Source organism: Copadichromis virginalis, linkage group LG4 (genome assembly GCF_057382275.1).
Source record: "Copadichromis virginalis isolate Kocher_CV1m ecotype Utaka linkage group LG4, C_Virginalis_male_GT1.1, whole genome shotgun sequence".
In the NCBI taxonomy this organism is placed as follows: Eukaryota; Metazoa; Chordata; class Actinopteri; order Cichliformes; family Cichlidae; genus Copadichromis; species Copadichromis virginalis.
Window position 1 is genome coordinate 11,134,882 of NC_140621.1, and position 17,854 is coordinate 11,152,735.

The following is a 17,854-nucleotide window of genomic DNA, read 5'->3' on the forward strand; positions in this document are numbered from 1 at the left end:
TACCAGAGGCCTGGGAGCTTGAGGGTCCTGCGCAGTATCTTAGCTGTTCCCAGGACTGCGCTCTTCTGGACAGAGATCTCCGATGTTGTTCCCAGGATCTGCTGGAGCCACTCGCCTAGCTTGGGAGTCACCGCACCTAGTGCTCCGATTACCACGGGGACCACCGTTACCTTCACCCTCCACATCCTCTCGAGCTCTTCTCTGAGCCCTTGGTATTTCTCCAGCTTCTCGTGTTCCTTCTTCCTGATATTGCTGTCATTGGGAACCGCTACATCGATCACTACGGCCGTCTTCTTCTGTTTGTCTACCACCACTATGTCCGGTTGGTTAGCCACCACCATTTTGTCCGTCTGTATCTGGAAGTCCCACAGGATCTTAGCTCGGTCATTCTCCACCACCCTTGGGGGCATCTCCCATTTTGACCTCGGGACTTCCAGGTTATACTCGGCACAGATGTTCCTGTACACTATGCCGGCCACTTGGTTATGGCGTTCCATGTATGCCTTGCCTGCTAGCATCTTGCACCCTGCTGTTATGTGCTGGATTGTCTCAGGGGCATCTTTACACAGCCTGCACCTGGGGTCTTGCCTGGTGTGATAGACCCCAGCCTCTATGGATCTTGTACTCAGAGCTTGTTCTTGTGCTGCCATGATTAGTGCCTCTGTGCTGTCTTTCAGTCCAGCTTTGTCCAGCCACTGGTAGGATTTCTGGATATCAGCCACCTCCTCTATCTGCCGGTGGTACATACCGTGCAGGGGCCTGTCCTTCCATGATGGTTCCTCGTCTCCCTCCTCTTTCTTGGGTTTCTGCTGCCTGAGGTATTCACTGAGCACTCGGTCAGTTGGGGCCATCTTCCCAATGTATTCTTGGATGTTCGTTGTCTCATCCTGGACTGTGGTGCTGACACTCACCAGTCCCCGGCCCCCTTCCTTCCGCTTAGCGTCCAGCCTCAGGGTGCTGGACTTGGGGTGAAACCCTCCATGCATGGTAAGGAGCTTTCTTGTCTTTATGTCAGTGGCTTCTATCTCCTCCTTTGGCCAGCCTATTACCCCAGCAGGGTACCTGATCACGGGCAGGGCGTATGTGTTGATGGCCCGGATCTTGTTCTTACCATTCAGCTGACTCCTCAGGACTTGCCTGACCCTCTGCAGGTACTTGGTGGTTGCAGCTTTTCTAGCGGCCTCTTCATGGTTCCCATTCGCCTGCGGGATCCCCAGGTACTTGTAACTGTCCTCTATGTCTGCAATGTTGCCTTCTGGTAGTTCAATCCCCTCAGTTCTGACTACCTTCCCTCTCTTTGTTACCATCCGACTACACTTCTCCAGTCCGAACGACATTCCAATGTCATTGCTGTATAGCCTGGTAGTGTGGATCAGTGAATCGATGTCTCGTTCACTCTTGGCATACAGCTTGATGTCATCCATGTACAGGAGGTGGCTGACAACTGCTCCGTTCCGTAGTCGGCATCCGTAGCCAGTCTTGTTAATGATCTCACTGAGGGGGTTCAGGCCTATGCAGAACAGCAGTGGGGACAGAGCATCTCCTTGGTAGATCCCGCACTTGATGGTGACTTGTGCTATGGGCTTGGAGTTGGCCTCTAGTGTTGTACGCCACATCCCCATTGAGTTCCTGATGAAGGCTCTTAGGGTCCCATTGATCTTGTACAATTCTAGGCATTCCAGTATCCAGCTGTGGGGCATTGAGTCATAGGCCTTCTTGTAATCAATCCAGGCAGTGCACAGGTTGGTCAGTCTGGTCTTGCAGTCTCGGCTGATTGTTCTGTCTACCAGTAGCTGGTGTTTTGCGCCTCTGGTATTCTTGCCAATCCCTTTCTGTGTCCCGCTCATGTATTGACCCATGTGCCTGTTCATCTTAGCCGATATGATGCCTGACAGGAGCTTCCATGTAGTACTGAGGCAGGTTATTGGTCATATATATATTTATATATATCTATCTATATCTATATCTATATGACTCCTGTCTCAGTGCGATCCTTCGCATGTTTTGGTTTCTGTCTCTTCGGAAGCTGTTCCATCACGATATTGTGTACCCAAAAACATTTCTGTTGTATTTTGTGTGCTTTTTTCTGCATTTCTAATTTTAGTTCATTTCTAAATATGCCTCCTAGTGTTAACCACTCAGGGCTTTGGTACACTGAGGATGAAAACACCAGTTTGCCTAAAAAGGGGGAAGCAGCCCACTTGAGGGAAGGGGGAACCCGAGACCAATTCTTTAGCTGTGCCCTTGCCCCATAGACTGTGGTGAAATCTGGAGCAACCTCAGAATGCATTGAAGCTGCTGAGTATTCCCTCGGTGTTAACTCTGTTTTTGTTCTGTACAAGGATGTAAATCTGGCTCTTCAAGCTCTTTAATGTTCCAGTGACTTCATCAGGTAGTTAGTACATGTCAGATGTTTGATTGCAGAACAGGGTGATTTACGGTGTTAGGCTGTAAGGTTATTATTAGGTCGAAACCTCAACCAAAACTAAAACTTGGTATGGCTGCAGGCTCAGGCAGTAACCGTCTGCCGGTTCATTACTGTGGGAAAAACATTTCATGCTGTCACTGTTGATCTTGCAGATTCAAAGTGCTGCAGGGGTCAAAGTGTCACGTCCATGACCCCAACCATGAGCTGCTTTTCATGTCCGACCACCTCTGTTTGATTTTACTTCGTTTTACCTTTTTCTGGCTTCTACTCAATCCCTCCCTGTCCTCCTGCGCAGGTATGTAGGAGTTGGTTTCCTGAGTAACTGCTCTGGGTGTGCATCAGACACACCTACAGCAAGCATGAGACGGAGCAGCGTGCTGAACTAATTTCTTACACCCACGTTAATTACTAAGCATGCTGCATACTTACACAGGCACACACACACACACTCAAGATACAATGCATGCTCTGCAGCCCTGCAGATTATCTTTGTTATCAGCTCTTTTCTTTTCTTTATTTACCTCTTTTGGCAGCAGGTGAAGTTTGCATTCCTCACATTAGACCTTGACTCCTGTCCGGTAATTTCACAGGGTGTGTGTGTGTGTGTGTGTGTGTGTGTGTGTTTGTGTGTGTGTGTGTGTGTGTGTGTGTGTGTGTGTGTGTGTGTAGGCACAGACGATATAGAAATTTATATGCTCACCCACGCTGAAAGGTGAAAGGTCAACTATTTAGAGTACCACCCAACATTTAATGAAACTGAGTATACAATTTAGATTTCATACTCTGTCTTTTCTGTTTTTATTCATACTTCTCAGATAACAAATACTGAAACGTAGCACAGTGAAAATCTAGGTTAGACCTTTGATTGTCACATCTAAACAAAGAGAGTAAAGATGAGCCTGATATCCAGTCAAGTGGCTAGTTTTTCTACATTCCCCTGTAATCATCTCTGAGGGGACCACGAGTGCTTTGTGAGAAGCAACTTTAGAGCCCGTTACTATGATGAAATTCTGTAAAATGATCAAAAAAAAGGAAAACAAATCCCACTGAGCTGACTGTAAGTCACATATGAGCTAATCAATGATTCTGGTGTAACCTCAGGAGCAAAATGATGTTCTGTCAGATTTTCCTCTCGAGTTTCCTGCAAAGGGATTAAAAAAGAGAGAAAACAGAAGAAGCACACTCACACTTCTGAGAAAGCACAAGCGCACAAAATTACAAGGGTAAACACAATTATTCTCCTAGAATGTGAGGTTGCGGGAACGTGGAACAGGTCCGCCCGGTCTGCCGCTCTCTCTGCTTTTCCTGGCGACACACCTGCTGGCCCGGGGAGGAGCTGAGACAGGTGAACGCTCCCTTAACTGAGAGGGAGACGCCACGGGAGGCAAGAAGGGAGCAAGAGGAAGAAGAGAGCGTTAGGAAGAAATACACTTGGACTCAGATTATACACACAAGCGACGTCCCAAGATGTCGAAGAAACAGGATCCCAGCACTGTGAAGTTAAACAAGTGAGTTGGGATTTACTCTCTCTCTCCCTCTGTCTGTGTGTGTTACTGTATTGTCTTGGTTTCTCTCTTTTAAATGCCTGATGGTGTTTTTTTTGTGCCATGATCCCATTTATGTTTGCACAGGCTGTTTCACTTTCCCCCGACAATCACACTGAGTGTTAAAGTACAGCCTGTGTTTTTACGTGCAAACAGACTTTCTGTCTCATTCATTCTCGTCTCCATGTCACTAACTTTAAAGTCAGTTTGTTTGTCACCTCGCCCAACTCCTTCACTTAACCACACACATTTTTAATTGTTTCTTTGCCCAAGGGGTGTATCACCAGAGTTCACTGACTCACTTTATCCATTTCTGGTGCCACTCAATAGGCTGAAGTTCTGACTCACTCAGCCGATATGTCAACAACGTCCCTGTCGTTTCATCCGACAGCGTGTATAGTGTGCAGCTTGCAGTACTTGCTTTGCAGTTGTTCGAGGGGGAAAAGTGAGTTGACTCCTGACGATGTTAAATGTGTGGACTCTTGAAGCGATTAAGCAGGGGTTTTATCTCATCCTGGTGTGAGGGGACACAGGCAAACACACTCATACTGTTACAGTGGGGCGTGACCTGAAACCAAAGACTTGAAAGTGTGACTGGAAAGAAGGCATGAAGGAGCGGCAGGGCAGGGTTTTCCTGCTGCTTTCATAATCAGCGCAGTGACACTTGTACCTGAATGAAGTGAATGTTTATTCCGCCTGCATGCCTGCGACAGGCTCAGGGTGGTGGGCGCGTCCCATGATGCACTGAGTTTATACACCACTGTGCATTTTCATCGTCTTCTGTCCTTGTCTTCCTCCCCTAACCATGGTCGTGCTGGAGGTTCCTGGTCATCAAGGGGGTCGTCTGATTATCTGGATTTTGTCTGTGCTATTTTAGGGTCTTTACCTTGTAGAGGTGACTGGTGATTTGATTTGGCACTATATAAATAAAACTTAATTGAATTGTGTTGTGGGCATTCACATCATTTCTGATGCACAGAGCTGAACATTCGCGATTCATGGGGGTCACGAGCTCCAGCAGCGCTGCGTATTTCTTCTGCGGTTCTCAGGAATGAAGCACGTGACCCGCATCTTAGATGTTTGTAGTAAAAATCAGTTTGAGTAAAGGAGAAATCAGTGCTCGAGGAAGTATTCTATTTATATCCTGTTTTTCCCTAAAAGTACGTCAGAATTACAAATTGTGAAATGAAAATGTGTGTGTCATTTAATTACACACACACACACACACACACACACACACACACACATTTATAGTTTACTTTATAGTGCAAAAAATTGACATTTTAAAATACTATTTTATATGAAATCGTTGTTGTATATATTTATGTAATTTTAGTTAAGACAAGTGTTAATTAAGCTGTGGCTGTTTTAAACAGGACTGCAGTTTATTTATTTTAATCATGGACCAATAACATAACTACATACCCTATTTGATAAAGAGCTGGCAATTTAAAAACAAAAAGGGATAAATTCTTACTAATTCTTACTAATTTCAAATATAATAAAATAATCAAAAGAAACCATGAAATATGAAGCGCTTTTTAATATAAAGCGAGCAGCTATGGCAGGGCTGTCAAGCACTGGCCAAGCAAAATCACCCCCCCACCCCCCCCAAAAAAATAAAAAATAAAAATTGACACACACTGTTGAAATTGCTCTTCTTTTTACTACATGAATTAAATATAGATTAAAGACGTGACAGAGCAAATTAATCCAAACCCTTTTTACCCTGCAAGACATGAAAACAACACCCTCCTAGATCTTACCCTCCTGCATCAGTGCTCCTTTGGAAGCCATCATGTCTGACTACAAATGTCAATCAATGGTTAATCATATGATTAAAGGTGCAACAGGGATGTCTGAGCTCATCACAGACAGCATTCCTGACTGCTAAAGGGAGGCGACAGGGGGACACTCCCCTCTACCCTGGAATGTGCGTCCCCTCATCTGGGGTGTGTCAGGATACATAGTTGTCTTTCATACTACAGCCAAGAAGGAATGACAGAAAAAAACACATTTAATGAGAACAAAGAGCTGCGTGGAAAGTGTTTGATGAGTGACATTAAAGTGAAGAAACACGAAGAGCCACCGAGCTGGTTTTTATGTTCACAGCTGAACAGATTTCTTTGTGTGAAAGGTAAATAACACCATCATTTAGCTTTAACCACTTTCACAATTAGGATGTTCTTTTTCTTCATGTTCATCTGGAAATATTTAAACTGGGCTTTTATGCTTTTCATTATTTTCTGTCACAGATTTAAAATAATGGATGCTCATGTTAAATTGACTAAAGTAAAGTCAGCATATGTGGCAGGGTTTGTTTTAAACTCTTGGCTCTGTATGATGCACCAGAGAAGGGATATCCTCTCCAGACACATCCATCCATCCATCTTCTTCCACTTTATCCGGGGCTGGGTCGTGGGGGCAGCAGCCTAAGCAGAGAAGCCCAGACCTCCCAGCCACCTCCTCTAGCTTGTCTGGGGGAACACAAGGCGTTCCCGGGCCAGCCGGGAGATATAATCTCTCTAGCATGTCCTGGGTCTGCCCCGGGGCCTCCTCCTGGTGGGACATGCCTGGAACACCTCACCCAAGAGGCGCCCAGGAGGCATCCTTGTCAGATGCCCGAACCACCTCAGCTGGCTCCTTTCGATGTGGAGGAGCAGTGGCTCTACTCTGAGCCCCTCCCAGATGGCTGAACTTCTCACCCTATCTCTAAGGGAGAGGCCAGCCACCCTTCGGAGGAAGCTCATTTCCGCCGCTTGTATCCGCGATCTTGTTCTTTCGGTCACTACCCACAGTTCGTGACCATAGGTGAGGGTAGGGACATAGATCGACCGGTAAATTGAGAGCTTCGCTTTTACACTCAGCTCTCTCTTCACCATGATGGACCGGTGCAGTGTCCGCATCACTGCGGCTGCAGCCCCAATCCGTCTGTCGATCTCCAGCTCCCTTCTCCCATCACTCGCGAACAAGACCCCGAGATACTTGAACTCCTCCACTTGGGGCAGGAACTCGTCTCCAGACACGCCCACTTGTATTTATGAGGCACACCCAATCAGAGGAGATAAGGATAGTGATTAATTGGGAGCATTTTCACCATCATCTGTCTCTGTTCCTACCCAGGACTCAGGCCCAAGAACTGGCTGTGCTGATTTCTCGCATGCAAAAGAATGCAGACCAAGTGGAGAAGAATATCCTGCAAGCAGAGAAACTGCTGGCTGTGGTAAGAAGTCCTGATGAATCATAGGTGGAGGCACTGTATGCCAGCATTTCCTTTACTTAACTTATCATTCTGCCATAAGTGTTAAAGTGAATCTCTGAGGCACTTCCTTTCCACAAGAAGTTTAGCAAAAAAATCTAGAGATTAAAAAAAAAAAAATGCTACTTTGTTGCATTTGCGGTTCTCCTGTGCAGGACAAAGAGCGAAAGGGGAATAACGAGCAACTGCTCCACAAGAAGGAGAATGCAGACAACCTGGCCCAGGCCGAGGGACTGCTCAAGGATCTTTTCATGGACGTGGGCGGAGCCAAGAAGCTTCAACACCCTCAGGCTAAAGAGATTGAGAAGGAGTGAGTGTGTTTAGGGGTGTCATGGCCAAAATTCAAACACGCACAAACGCTAGCATGCATGCCAAGCAGACAGAACTTGATCTGTTACATGCCACGGAGGCACACTCGCCACAAACAATCATTTCCACAATCCCTTTCCTTGCTCTCCACCCATCTTCTCACTTCTAACTTAAACATTTTGTCTCTCAGTGTGGTAAATCTCCACTATCGCTGGGCCAAGGACTGTGCTACCTTCAGGGAAGTGTACGAATCGGTACAAGATGTGGACCTGACCCAAAAGATTGGCTGGGGTCCTCTGTTTGATGAGAGGCTGGTCAGTTGAACGACCAAAATTTCTGCAACCTTAAAGTCCTTCAGAGATTTTTAGTAGCCGCTCGAATCTTGAATGGTTCTCTGTTGTGTTTCACAGAAACAGCTGAGAGCGGAGGCATACGGCCCTAAGCTTTCTGATGTAGAGAGGCAGATAGCAGCTCATAACCTTCGCCATCAGGAGATCAAGGCCTATCAAGACCAGCTGAAGCCCAGCACTACCCTCTCACAGGTAGCAGAGCAAAGCTTCACATGTATGTACAGTTCCTGCGTGCAAGATGGATCATTAACGTGCTTCTTGTTTGTTCACAGGAGCAGTACGCTGCCGTCAAAGAGAAATATGCTGAACTTTTTGTAAGTCGATTTAATTAGTAAATTTGCCACTTGGAGTTAAACTTGAGGAGTGTTGTGTGTGGTGTTCATATATTGTTTGCACCTTGCGTGTTCTGCAGGAGAGCTCCGAGCGACGGCGCAACCACCTGGCTTCTTTATACGAGTACATGCAAAGCTGCAGCAAGGAGCTGATCTACCTGTCGAACCAGCAGGATAGGATCCTCCAGAGAGACTGGAGTGATCGCATGGTTGACCCGCCGAGCGTCCGCATGGAGTATGAGGTGAGAATCCAGCATCACGCATGCTGAGTGATTATTATTAGTTAAAGTCCCAGTTTGTGATTTTATCGGTGCAAAGGCAACTTTGAATTGAGCACTTGCACGTTTCATTTTTGCACAGAAATTCAAAGCTAACGGACTGTTAGCACACGAGCAAGAAGTCAACCAGCTGCAGGAGGAAGGAGATAACCTCATTAAGATGAAACACCCCGGCAGCCCAACCATAAAAGTACATTTTACATCTGTGATAAATCATCCTACTGTCCCGTATGGCTGTATGGTTGTAGCATTAATTAAACATGATCGTTGATGTCGTTGTCAGGCACACAGAGATACGGTACAAGCTGAATGGCAAGCCTTTCTCAACCTGTGTCTGGCACAGGAAGTACACCTGGACAATATTGACAACTACAAAAAGGTAAAGAGCTGTGAGGAAAATTAAAAGTTTCCAGTTGACTAAGAGCCTGCTGCTAACAGCTGACTGTTCAATGCAGTTCCAATTGGATGCAGAAAGGTTGTCAGAATCTCTGGAGAGACTCAGCTCGACTCTGGACTCAAAGTCCATGGAGAACAAGACGAACCCCGAGATCCTGTTGGCACTCGAGGTAAGACACAGTTTTTTAAAAAATATGTTGTGATTTCTGTGCAACTTCTAGGAGTCTTAACAAGCATAGAAAAGCCATGTTTTCATGGCTGACACAAGAGGGACCGACAACTAGTCAAAGGTGGTACATGGAAAATTCTACCAAAAATTAACACCAAACCAAACCAGACAACAGTTTGGGAATTCAGTCTGTTACAATTTTAAATGCACAGACTTCCATACCCATGAAATTAGGAGACTCAGCTGGACTGTAACAACAACAAACTGCTGTGATGACTGAGACTGCCGTAGAAAGGAATGATTTTAGGCCAATGTTCAAGATCAGGGATGTTAAAATGGTTATTACAGCAGTGCTACTGTAGTTGTTAAGTGTGTGGGATTTATGACAAAGTTCAAATGTCTGTCTCCTCCTAATAATACTGTGTACAGATAACCATTCGCACCTTTGGCCCATTTAGAACCACCAGTTCGGCCTTTATTGACTTTATACTTAATTCTGCTCATTAAAGTGTTCATTTCCTTGCTGAACAATGGTGACTTTGTTGTGTTATGGTGCAAAATAAACCCATTGTCCCCATTTAAGGATATACTCAAGGAATCAGTTTGTACCTCTAACTACTTGAACAGTGGGAAAACATGGAAACTACTTTGAAACTGTTTTGAAATTCACTTTCAGGGAGATGAACCAGCAGTGAAGAGGAATGAGCAGCGCCTGGCTGCCCTCAGGGAACTTAGCGATAGCGTCGTGCCTCTGAAGTTGCGCAGAATGCAGCTCAGCAAACCGACCACTGTAATATCCCTGTGTGACTGGATCGATGAAGAGGTACGATGTCAACAGCTGTCATTTACAGGCAGCCACCTTATGTTGGAGATAGTAAATTTAGGGATTACTCTTTCCTTCTCTATCTGTTTTAGGGTGCCGTACGACGTGGTGAGAAGCTAACCCTGAAGTCCAGCTCTGATAATAACAACTGGAAGCTTCAGGACAGCAGTGGGAAAACCAAAACCCTCTCTGCAGCATGTTTTATGATCCCACCACCCGATCCTGAGGCCTTGGAGACAGTGAATAGGTATAATCACGACTCCTTCAGCATACTTTATTGGTGATTATAATTCAACCTGAAGCTGATTTTAAACCAGCACTGTGTGTGTGTGTGTTCAGTCTGGACAGACAGCTGGCTGATCTAAAGCGTCGTAGATCTGCTCTCATAGCCTCCTTAAAGAGCCCTGCTGTAGAAGTGATTCAGACTCAGAAAAGAGGTGAGAACAAAAGCAGTCACTTCACTTCTTCTCATCTCCTTGGACTTTCAGACCAGGACAGAAGTCTTTTCTGAAACGATTGGGCTAGTCTGTCTTTTCATTGTAGAGCCGTTTTCCTTTCTCCTCAGTTGCTGTTAAAAGTCCAGAGAATCCCAGAGTTGCAGAGCTCCTCAGTGAATTAGGCAAAATCAATAAAGCCCTGGAGGCGCTGGAAAAGGAGATCCTGAGGCGAGCGAGGACCCCGTTAGACAACCGTAACCCAACTCAGGACCTGGCAAACAGATTGCAAGAGCATGAGGTAAACATGACGAGCATTATACTTCAATGGCACCACGCAGGTCACAACGTAATTGAATTATGTCCTATCTAAACGTGTTCCTTTGCCCTCCAGAAATCGGCTCTCGCTGTGAAGAAGCTAGAGTCAGAGAAATCTGCCATCCAGAGAGAAGTGGATCCTATTCTGGCTAAGAAACCTCTGGGTCCCACCGCCTCTGCCCTACCACCTAAACTCAGCGCCACCAACAAAAAGTTTGATGACATCAATGCTCTCATCGACCTTTATAATAAAAAGTACGAACATTAGAATGAAATTCTAAATAAAATCTCAAATCTAGAATGAAATCTTCCTTAAAGTGCAGTCATTATAATGGAAGTGTTTTAATAGAAAAAAAGCCTAGTTCACTCATAAATATACATAGACTAGCGTGTAATTATGCCTTGAATGAAAAATGATACGTCATAAACGTATAATTAAGCCATTAAAAATAAGCAGGTTTGTGGAAACCGTCATGTTCCCCCACCATAATTGAATACAATTATCTCCCTTCCACCTGGTCGTGTTTTATATATGTGGCTAGAGACCGGCTACATATGGATTACACCAGAGGTGGAGGAGAAGAGAATTTGTAGGCGTTCGCGTGCTGTGGATGGACATTTCAGTCCGTTCTTGGACCTTTAGACTCAAGATAAAAGGCATCATGCACATGTTTTATTGACAGAGGAGGGGTCCCCTTCACCCCAGAAACATAAAGAAAGAGACAACAGTCAGAAGTGAACTTCTCTGACTGAATGACCTGTATTGGATTTATTTCAAAAGGTTTTACAGCCTCTGTAGTAAATAAAGATGGACACATCTCACCCAACATTGACAGCTGTGGTAAACAGTGGACAAAAATAGCCAATTGTTTCAATGGATTTTACCATTAAATTGAGCATTTAGCAACGTGTCAGTTCAGATATAGTAGAGTAGCATATCTATGTGCGTGTTCTTGTGGCGTTTTCTTTATTTTATTTAACTTTGCTACTTCTCTGCTTTCATCAGAGCAACAGCTTCCATGTACTTGGAGAAAGAGATAAAGAACGTAGAGGGCGTTGTCTCTGGGTTTGAGAAAGAACTGGCTAAAGACGGCACCATTCTTGACCAACCAAACTCTCTTCAGAGCCGCAACCAGAAGCTTCAGGTGTTGTAAATAAATCTAAAACGTACACAACAATATAGATAACTGGAATCGTGCAAATGTGTCTTTTCTCATGCCTTTTCTTTGTCGTTATGTTGTCAAACAGGCAATGAGTAAAGATGTGGCCTCAAAGAAAGATGAGCTGAAGAAATTAGGCAAAGAATTGGACCTGACAGAGCAGGCGTGCAACTCTCTGCAACAGAATCTCAATGAGTATTGTCCCGACATCCGCCGCCAGGAGGACCAGGTGAAGAACCTGAAAAACCGTTACACAAGGGTCAATAGCCAGCTTCAGGAGAGGTGAGAGAAAAGTAAAGACAAAATCAGGCATTGTGGTAACCATTGCACATGGGTGTTGTTGTAACTCGCGTGTATGTTTTTGCTTTAGGTCTGCTCTTGTGCAGCAAGCAGTCAATAAAAACCAGGATTTCCAGAGTGCCGTTCAGTCGCTGGACTTCTTCTTGGTCAATTTGCCAGATAATAAGATCAAACCTACGGACGGAGTGGCACAAATTACAAGCAAGGAGAATTCTCAGAAGGTGAGTGGAAGTATTTTGTTTTGTAATTTTCATTTTATTTACATGCATTAACAAGACTCTGATGTCTATAAATAAAATAGCTCAAGTCTGCTTTTGGTTATTTTTTAGAGAGTGGTAGAGGACATCAAGAAGAAGTCAGGTGATCTTAACCGCGTCAAGGACCTTTCCCGCAATCTAAAAAATGTCTTAAATGTGAGTTCTGAGAAGAAGACCTAAACCTAGCGAAATATTTACTGTATATTAGGCATAGCCTCAAAATGATGCCATTCTTAAATGTTTAAATGTATTTCTATTCAGGACTATGAGATCAAGTCAAACACTTACAGTGCCATTCTGACGGATGATGATGGTGCTGACGAGAGTGAAGAAGACGTTGACGAGGAACCAGTTTCACTGAAACGTCAAACTTCAACTCTGTCTCAGGCGATACAGAGAACGGTATGGTTTCACACAGCTACACAAAGACAATAAAGTAGCTACAAAAAGATATTTTTCTTTGTCAATCATTACTTCAAGCACACCATTGGCTCAACAGAGTCAATAAGTGACTCTGCAAGCAGCTTTGCAACCCACCTTTTTGTCATGCTGTATTTGACTTATTTACTGTCATAATTCACAGTTCCCTGCTTTTTTCTCTGTTGCGGTCTTGCCATTTCTGTATAACCAAATTTTTAATTATTGTAGATGGAAATAAGAATCTTCTTCTTTTACTACAGGAGAAAGATCTGTTGAACCACTTCGCTGAGGTGTCTGCAGAGAACAACCAGCTACTAAATCAGTTGGGTACAACAAAGAACATCATGGCTATGGTAGGATATCATGGAATCAAAATAAACCCAGCAGCATTGTTGTTGTTATTTCACTGTGTGTCTGTGTTTTTTGTTTTCTGTTTTTTTTACATTAAATAATACTCACCACCTCACCTCACCTGCCTTCTCTGACCTCCTTTGTGTCCTTTTATTTATGTGCAGAATGAAGAGAAAATCAGTCAGGTGGCTGTCACTCAGCAGCTGCAGCTCCAGAGCCAAATGAAAGACCAGGAGCAAAGCGATAGTCTGAAAAAGGAATTAAGTGAGGAGGTCAACAGGCGTCTTCATGCTGAAAACAACCTGGATACATACCGCAAGAGGTTTATGTCTCTGAAGAACAGGAGAGGAGTGGAGAGGTTGGAGGAGAAGGAGGTGGTGCAATATTACCGCGATCCCAAACTGGAGATGGAACTGAAGTCGCTGAAAAGTCGGATCGAGGATGAAGAACTGAAAAGGTCAGGCACCAAAACAGAGATTGAAATCAACAATGAGAAGATTATCAAACTGGAGCTGCAGCTAACCAAAGTCGAGCCTAAACTAGTGACTAAGATCCTCACCGAATACGAGAAGGACCCCCAGCTTGATAAAGAAGCAGCTAAGCTTCGAGACGAGATACAGAGGTTGCGCCTGGAACTCCAAACGAGGAACACAGAGGCAGTTCAAGTGAAAAAAGAGATAACCGTTTTGGCTCAGCAGAAACCAAAAATCATAGAGAAAGTTGTTAAAAAGGAAGTGGTGAGACTTGAGAAAGATCCAGAGATGCTGAAAGCTGTTCTTCTGTTCCAGAGTGATATTGCAGAGGAGGAGTACCGATGCAAGGCCCTCAATGATCACATTTTTAGCACAAGGAGCCAAATAAACACACTGGAGAGGGTCATCCCCACCATCCAGCCCAAGGTTATTACGAAGGTTGTGAGCCAGGTACGACAAGATCCGGAAACGGTTGAAGAGTCAAACAAGCTGCGGATGACTTTGGAAGAAGAGAAGGATGAAAACGTTATCTTGATGAAAGACCTGACCACCCTTCAGTTACGTTACAGTGAACTGGAGAATCTCAGGCCAAAGGTGGAGGTGAAGGAAATCATCAACGAGATTTACAGAGTCGATCCTGAGACAGAGGTCGAGATGATACGTCTGAGAAAAGAGCTGCAGGATTCAAGCCAAAACCGCACGGACACGGAGAAAGAAATTGACACAGTGACAAAAACTCTGGTTACACTGCGGGCTCAGAAGCCCAAGGTGGAGTACAAGGAGGTGACCCAAGAGGTGATCAAAGAAGAAAAGAGTCCAGAAGTCATCAGGGAATTACAAAGACTAAACAACCAAATGAACCGTCTGCAAGTCAACTATCACACCACCATAGAGCTTCTGACCCACCTGCGCAAAGAAAGGGATGAGCTGAAAGCTGAAAAAACTAAAGTGGAGACACAGCTAGTGAATAAAGAAGTCATTAAATATGAGAATGATCCTCTTCTGGAGAAAGAAGCTGACAGGCTTCGACGGAACCTCAGAGAAGAGATTCAGCAGCGCCGATCTTTAGAGGAATGTCTCTTTGACCTGCAGAACCAACACATCACCCTCGAAAGGCAGAAGCCACAGGAGAAAATTCTAACACAAGAAGTGGTTCGGCTTCAGAAGGACCCTAAGCAGATCCTGGAGCATGAGAAATTAAACAAGAAACTGGATGATGAAACGAAAACCCGCAGAAAACTTGAACTGGAAGTCCGACAACTCAGAGCTCTGATTCAAGATAAAGAGATTATGCTGGCTCAGCTGGATGATCGTCAGAAGAAGATCCAAGTAGAGTCAGAGCTGAGACAGATCAAAGCTCGTATTCTTGAACTGGAGAATACCCCACCACCCATTGAGGAAAGAATAATTGTCGAGGAGGTCTTGAAAGTGGAGAAGGATCCTCAGCTGGACAAACTTATTGGTAGTATACATGACAACTTGGAGACAGAGGGCAATGAAATCAATCGTTTAGAGAGAGAAATCCGCAACATAAAGCTCAAGCTTGAAACTCTGCAAAAGGAAAAATCGATTGAGAAGGTTGTTTACCGAGAAGTTGTCCGTGTGGAGAAAGACCCAGCAGTTGAAGCTGAAAGGGAACAACTCAGAGAGCTAGTAACAAAGGAGAGAAATCTCAGGCGGAACCAAGAAGATAACATTCAAAGCACGCACCTCAAAATGACCCATCTGCAGACGTCAAGGTCTGTGACTTCTCAGGAGGAGACCACTCTCATTTCCATCAGAGATGCTCTGCAGAGAGATAAGGAAGATCTCCTGAAGCAGTTCAAAACCTTAGAGTCCCAAAGACAGAGTATCAGCATCACCTTCCAGCAACAGTCCAAGTTGATGAGTGAGAGGAACCTGATGGTGCGGCAGAGAAGTCTTAAGACGTCCTCTGAAATACAGAGGCTTGAAAAAGAGATCCTAAAAGAGAAGGACAAAATACACGAGAAAGACAAACTCATCATCGAGATGCTGGACAAAATAAAGCATGAGGACCATTCTGAGACTAAAACCAGAGAGGCAAATCTTTCCACCAAGATCACCATCTTGGATCCAGAAACTGGTAAAGATCTGTCACCCTACGATGCCTACTTACAGGGACTAATCGATCGAAACCAGTACATCAAACTGTCAGAGCTGGAGTGTGACTGGGAGGAAATCACTTCAACTGGTCCAGGTGGAGATACAATCATTTTGCACGATCGAAAAAGTGGGAATCAGTACTCTGTGAGGGATGCTCTGAGGGAGGGCCGTTTGACTCAACGTGACGTGAGCCGCTACAAGGAAGGGAAAATGCCCATTTCTGAGTTTGCTCTCCTCGTTGCAGGCGAAAGAAGCAAGCCCTACGTTCCTCCATTAATGCCAAAATCTCCCACCAAAACAATCCCAACCGCTCCTACCAAACCCATCTCAACCTCTCCCTTGAGCTCCATGTCTTCATCTCTGAGGTCCTCCTACACTAACCTGAACACTCAATACAGCGGCAGTCTCGGCAGTCTGACCAACCTCAGCGCTTTACCAGGTGATGAGTTTTTCCCAATCTCTGGCATTTTTGACACCACCACCGAAAGCCGCATGTCTGTGAGAAGTGCCCTCACCCGCGGTCTCATTGATGCCGACACTGCTCTAAAGCTGCTGGAGGCACAAGCAGCCACCGGTGGAATAGTTGATCTGGGCAAAAAGGACAAGCTGTCTGTCCACAAAGCAGCTGAACAGAGCCTCATTGACACAAACCAAAAGTATAAGCTTCTGAATGCCCAGAAGGCCTTCACCGGAGTCGAGGATCCTGTGACCAAACAGCGTCTCGCTGTAGGACAGGCAGCACAGAAAGGGTTCATTCCCCAAGAAAATGCCAGGAGGTACTTAGAGGCGCAGTATTTGACCGGCGGGTTGGTAGATCCCACCAAAGCAGGCCGCCTCACTATCAAGGAAGCTCTCGCCACCGGTCTGATTGACAGCACAACGGCAAAAGATCTGCAAGATGAGGCTTCCCACACAAAGGAGCTGGTGGACCCCATCAGTAAAGGGAAGATATCATACAAACAGGCGATGGATCTGTGTAGAAAAGATTTCAGCACAGGCCTCTTGCTTCTTCCTGCAACCTCCACTGACGTTGCCAATGCTCCATCATACTCAAACTTCCGTTTCTAGGAAGTTTTAAAGTCTAAATTTAGCTAAAGATTTAATTTTCTACAGACTGTGGTGCTAGAGGGTGCATGAAAAGTCTATTTAACATATTTAGGGGGGAAAGAAAAAGAGAAAGACAGGTGTTCATATGTTTTGAAAACACTGAAAAAAAAAGTGTCTGGTAGAGCTGCACACTTTTATCTGTTTCATTTTTTCCAGTTCTATTGTTGGTCTGCTGTGAAAACAGTTATTTTTTGTTATGTATGTGCTGCATAGGGGCTTATTAAAATGCTTCACTTTGATTTTTTTTCTGCCTTGTTATTTAAAATACAACCAGCTGCAGCCTGTGATAGGCTTTTGACCAGTCACGGGTGTAACCTGGACATCAAAGTGCTGCAGGACTGAGTCGGTATGATCTGAAAGTAGCAATAGAACCTATAAACTCATCTGGAAAGCGTTTACTCAGGTCATAAAGCAGACTTCTGTACAACTTTATGCAGCTGCATTTGCTGCCCCCTGCTGGACATTGCAGGTTCAAGCCACTTCTCCAGTTCTCCGGCCTTCACTTTTTAGTTTGCCAGCTTTGTCCATGTTTTATATACAGTCCATGATGACCGCGGACTCCTAGTTTTCAACATTAATATGAGGAATCTGGCATTACCAGAAACAGTGTTCTTCATAAGTGACGCTTGTGTTGCAACTACAAATACCCCTCTCATGAAAATAGTTGTACAAAGCTGCCAACCCCAGCGAGTCATATGTTTGGAAATGGTGGATTACGGATACAGATTAAACATGAGTCACATAAGAGCACTGTAGTGCGTTAAGGTTAACAAGGTCGAACTCGTTGAGGCGTGCGTCTAATAACAGACTGCCCCAGCGACGTGCACGCCTTCTTGTCTCCAGGCTGATGAGCAAAGGAGCGTGCAGAAGCTGATTTGTCTACATGGGCCTAAGTTGTGATATTGGTTATGGTCTAACACTGCGGTGGTGATAGAAAACGGTGTTGGGAATGTGTGGCCTCCATGCTGGGATGTCTGCCTGCCAGATTACCCGGTGACTGTAAGGACTTTGTGGGATTATTG

The 17,854-nt window shown here is 44.9% G+C and overlaps 1 protein-coding gene across 1 annotated transcript; it reads left to right on the forward strand.

Annotated features, from left to right (window-relative positions):
* Positions 1 to 3,809: 3,809 nt before the first annotated feature.
* Positions 3,810 to 17,071, forward strand: LOC146710864 (envoplakin-like). Its single transcript, XM_085453512.1, has 22 exons — positions 3,810 to 3,936; positions 7,096 to 7,195; positions 7,387 to 7,541; positions 7,731 to 7,854; positions 7,951 to 8,082; positions 8,163 to 8,204; positions 8,303 to 8,464; positions 8,583 to 8,690; positions 8,784 to 8,879; positions 8,956 to 9,066; positions 9,742 to 9,888; positions 9,981 to 10,135; positions 10,228 to 10,325; positions 10,454 to 10,623; positions 10,717 to 10,895; positions 11,647 to 11,785; positions 11,889 to 12,082; positions 12,171 to 12,321; positions 12,430 to 12,513; positions 12,619 to 12,759; positions 13,038 to 13,130; positions 13,293 to 17,071. The coding sequence occupies exons 1-22, from the start codon at positions 3,896 to 3,898 to the stop codon at positions 16,791 to 16,793; spliced, it is 6,123 nt and encodes a 2,040-aa protein (XP_085309638.1). The 5' UTR covers positions 3,810 to 3,895; the 3' UTR covers positions 16,794 to 17,071.
* Positions 17,072 to 17,854: the final 783 nt, after the last annotated feature.

Excerpts from the sequence above, each read along its gene's own strand:
- LOC146710864 (XM_085453512.1), top strand. The coding sequence starts at position 3,896 with ATGTCGAAGAAACAGGATCCCAGCACTGTGAAGTTAAACAA. Across the intron at positions 10,624-10,716 it reads ACAGATTGCAAGAGCATGAG|AAATCGGCTCTCGCTGTGAA; the intron begins GTAAACATGACG and ends TTTGCCCTCCAG. Across the intron at positions 12,083-12,170 it reads AATAGCCAGCTTCAGGAGAG|GTCTGCTCTTGTGCAGCAAG; the intron begins GTGAGAGAAAAG and ends TTTTTGCTTTAG.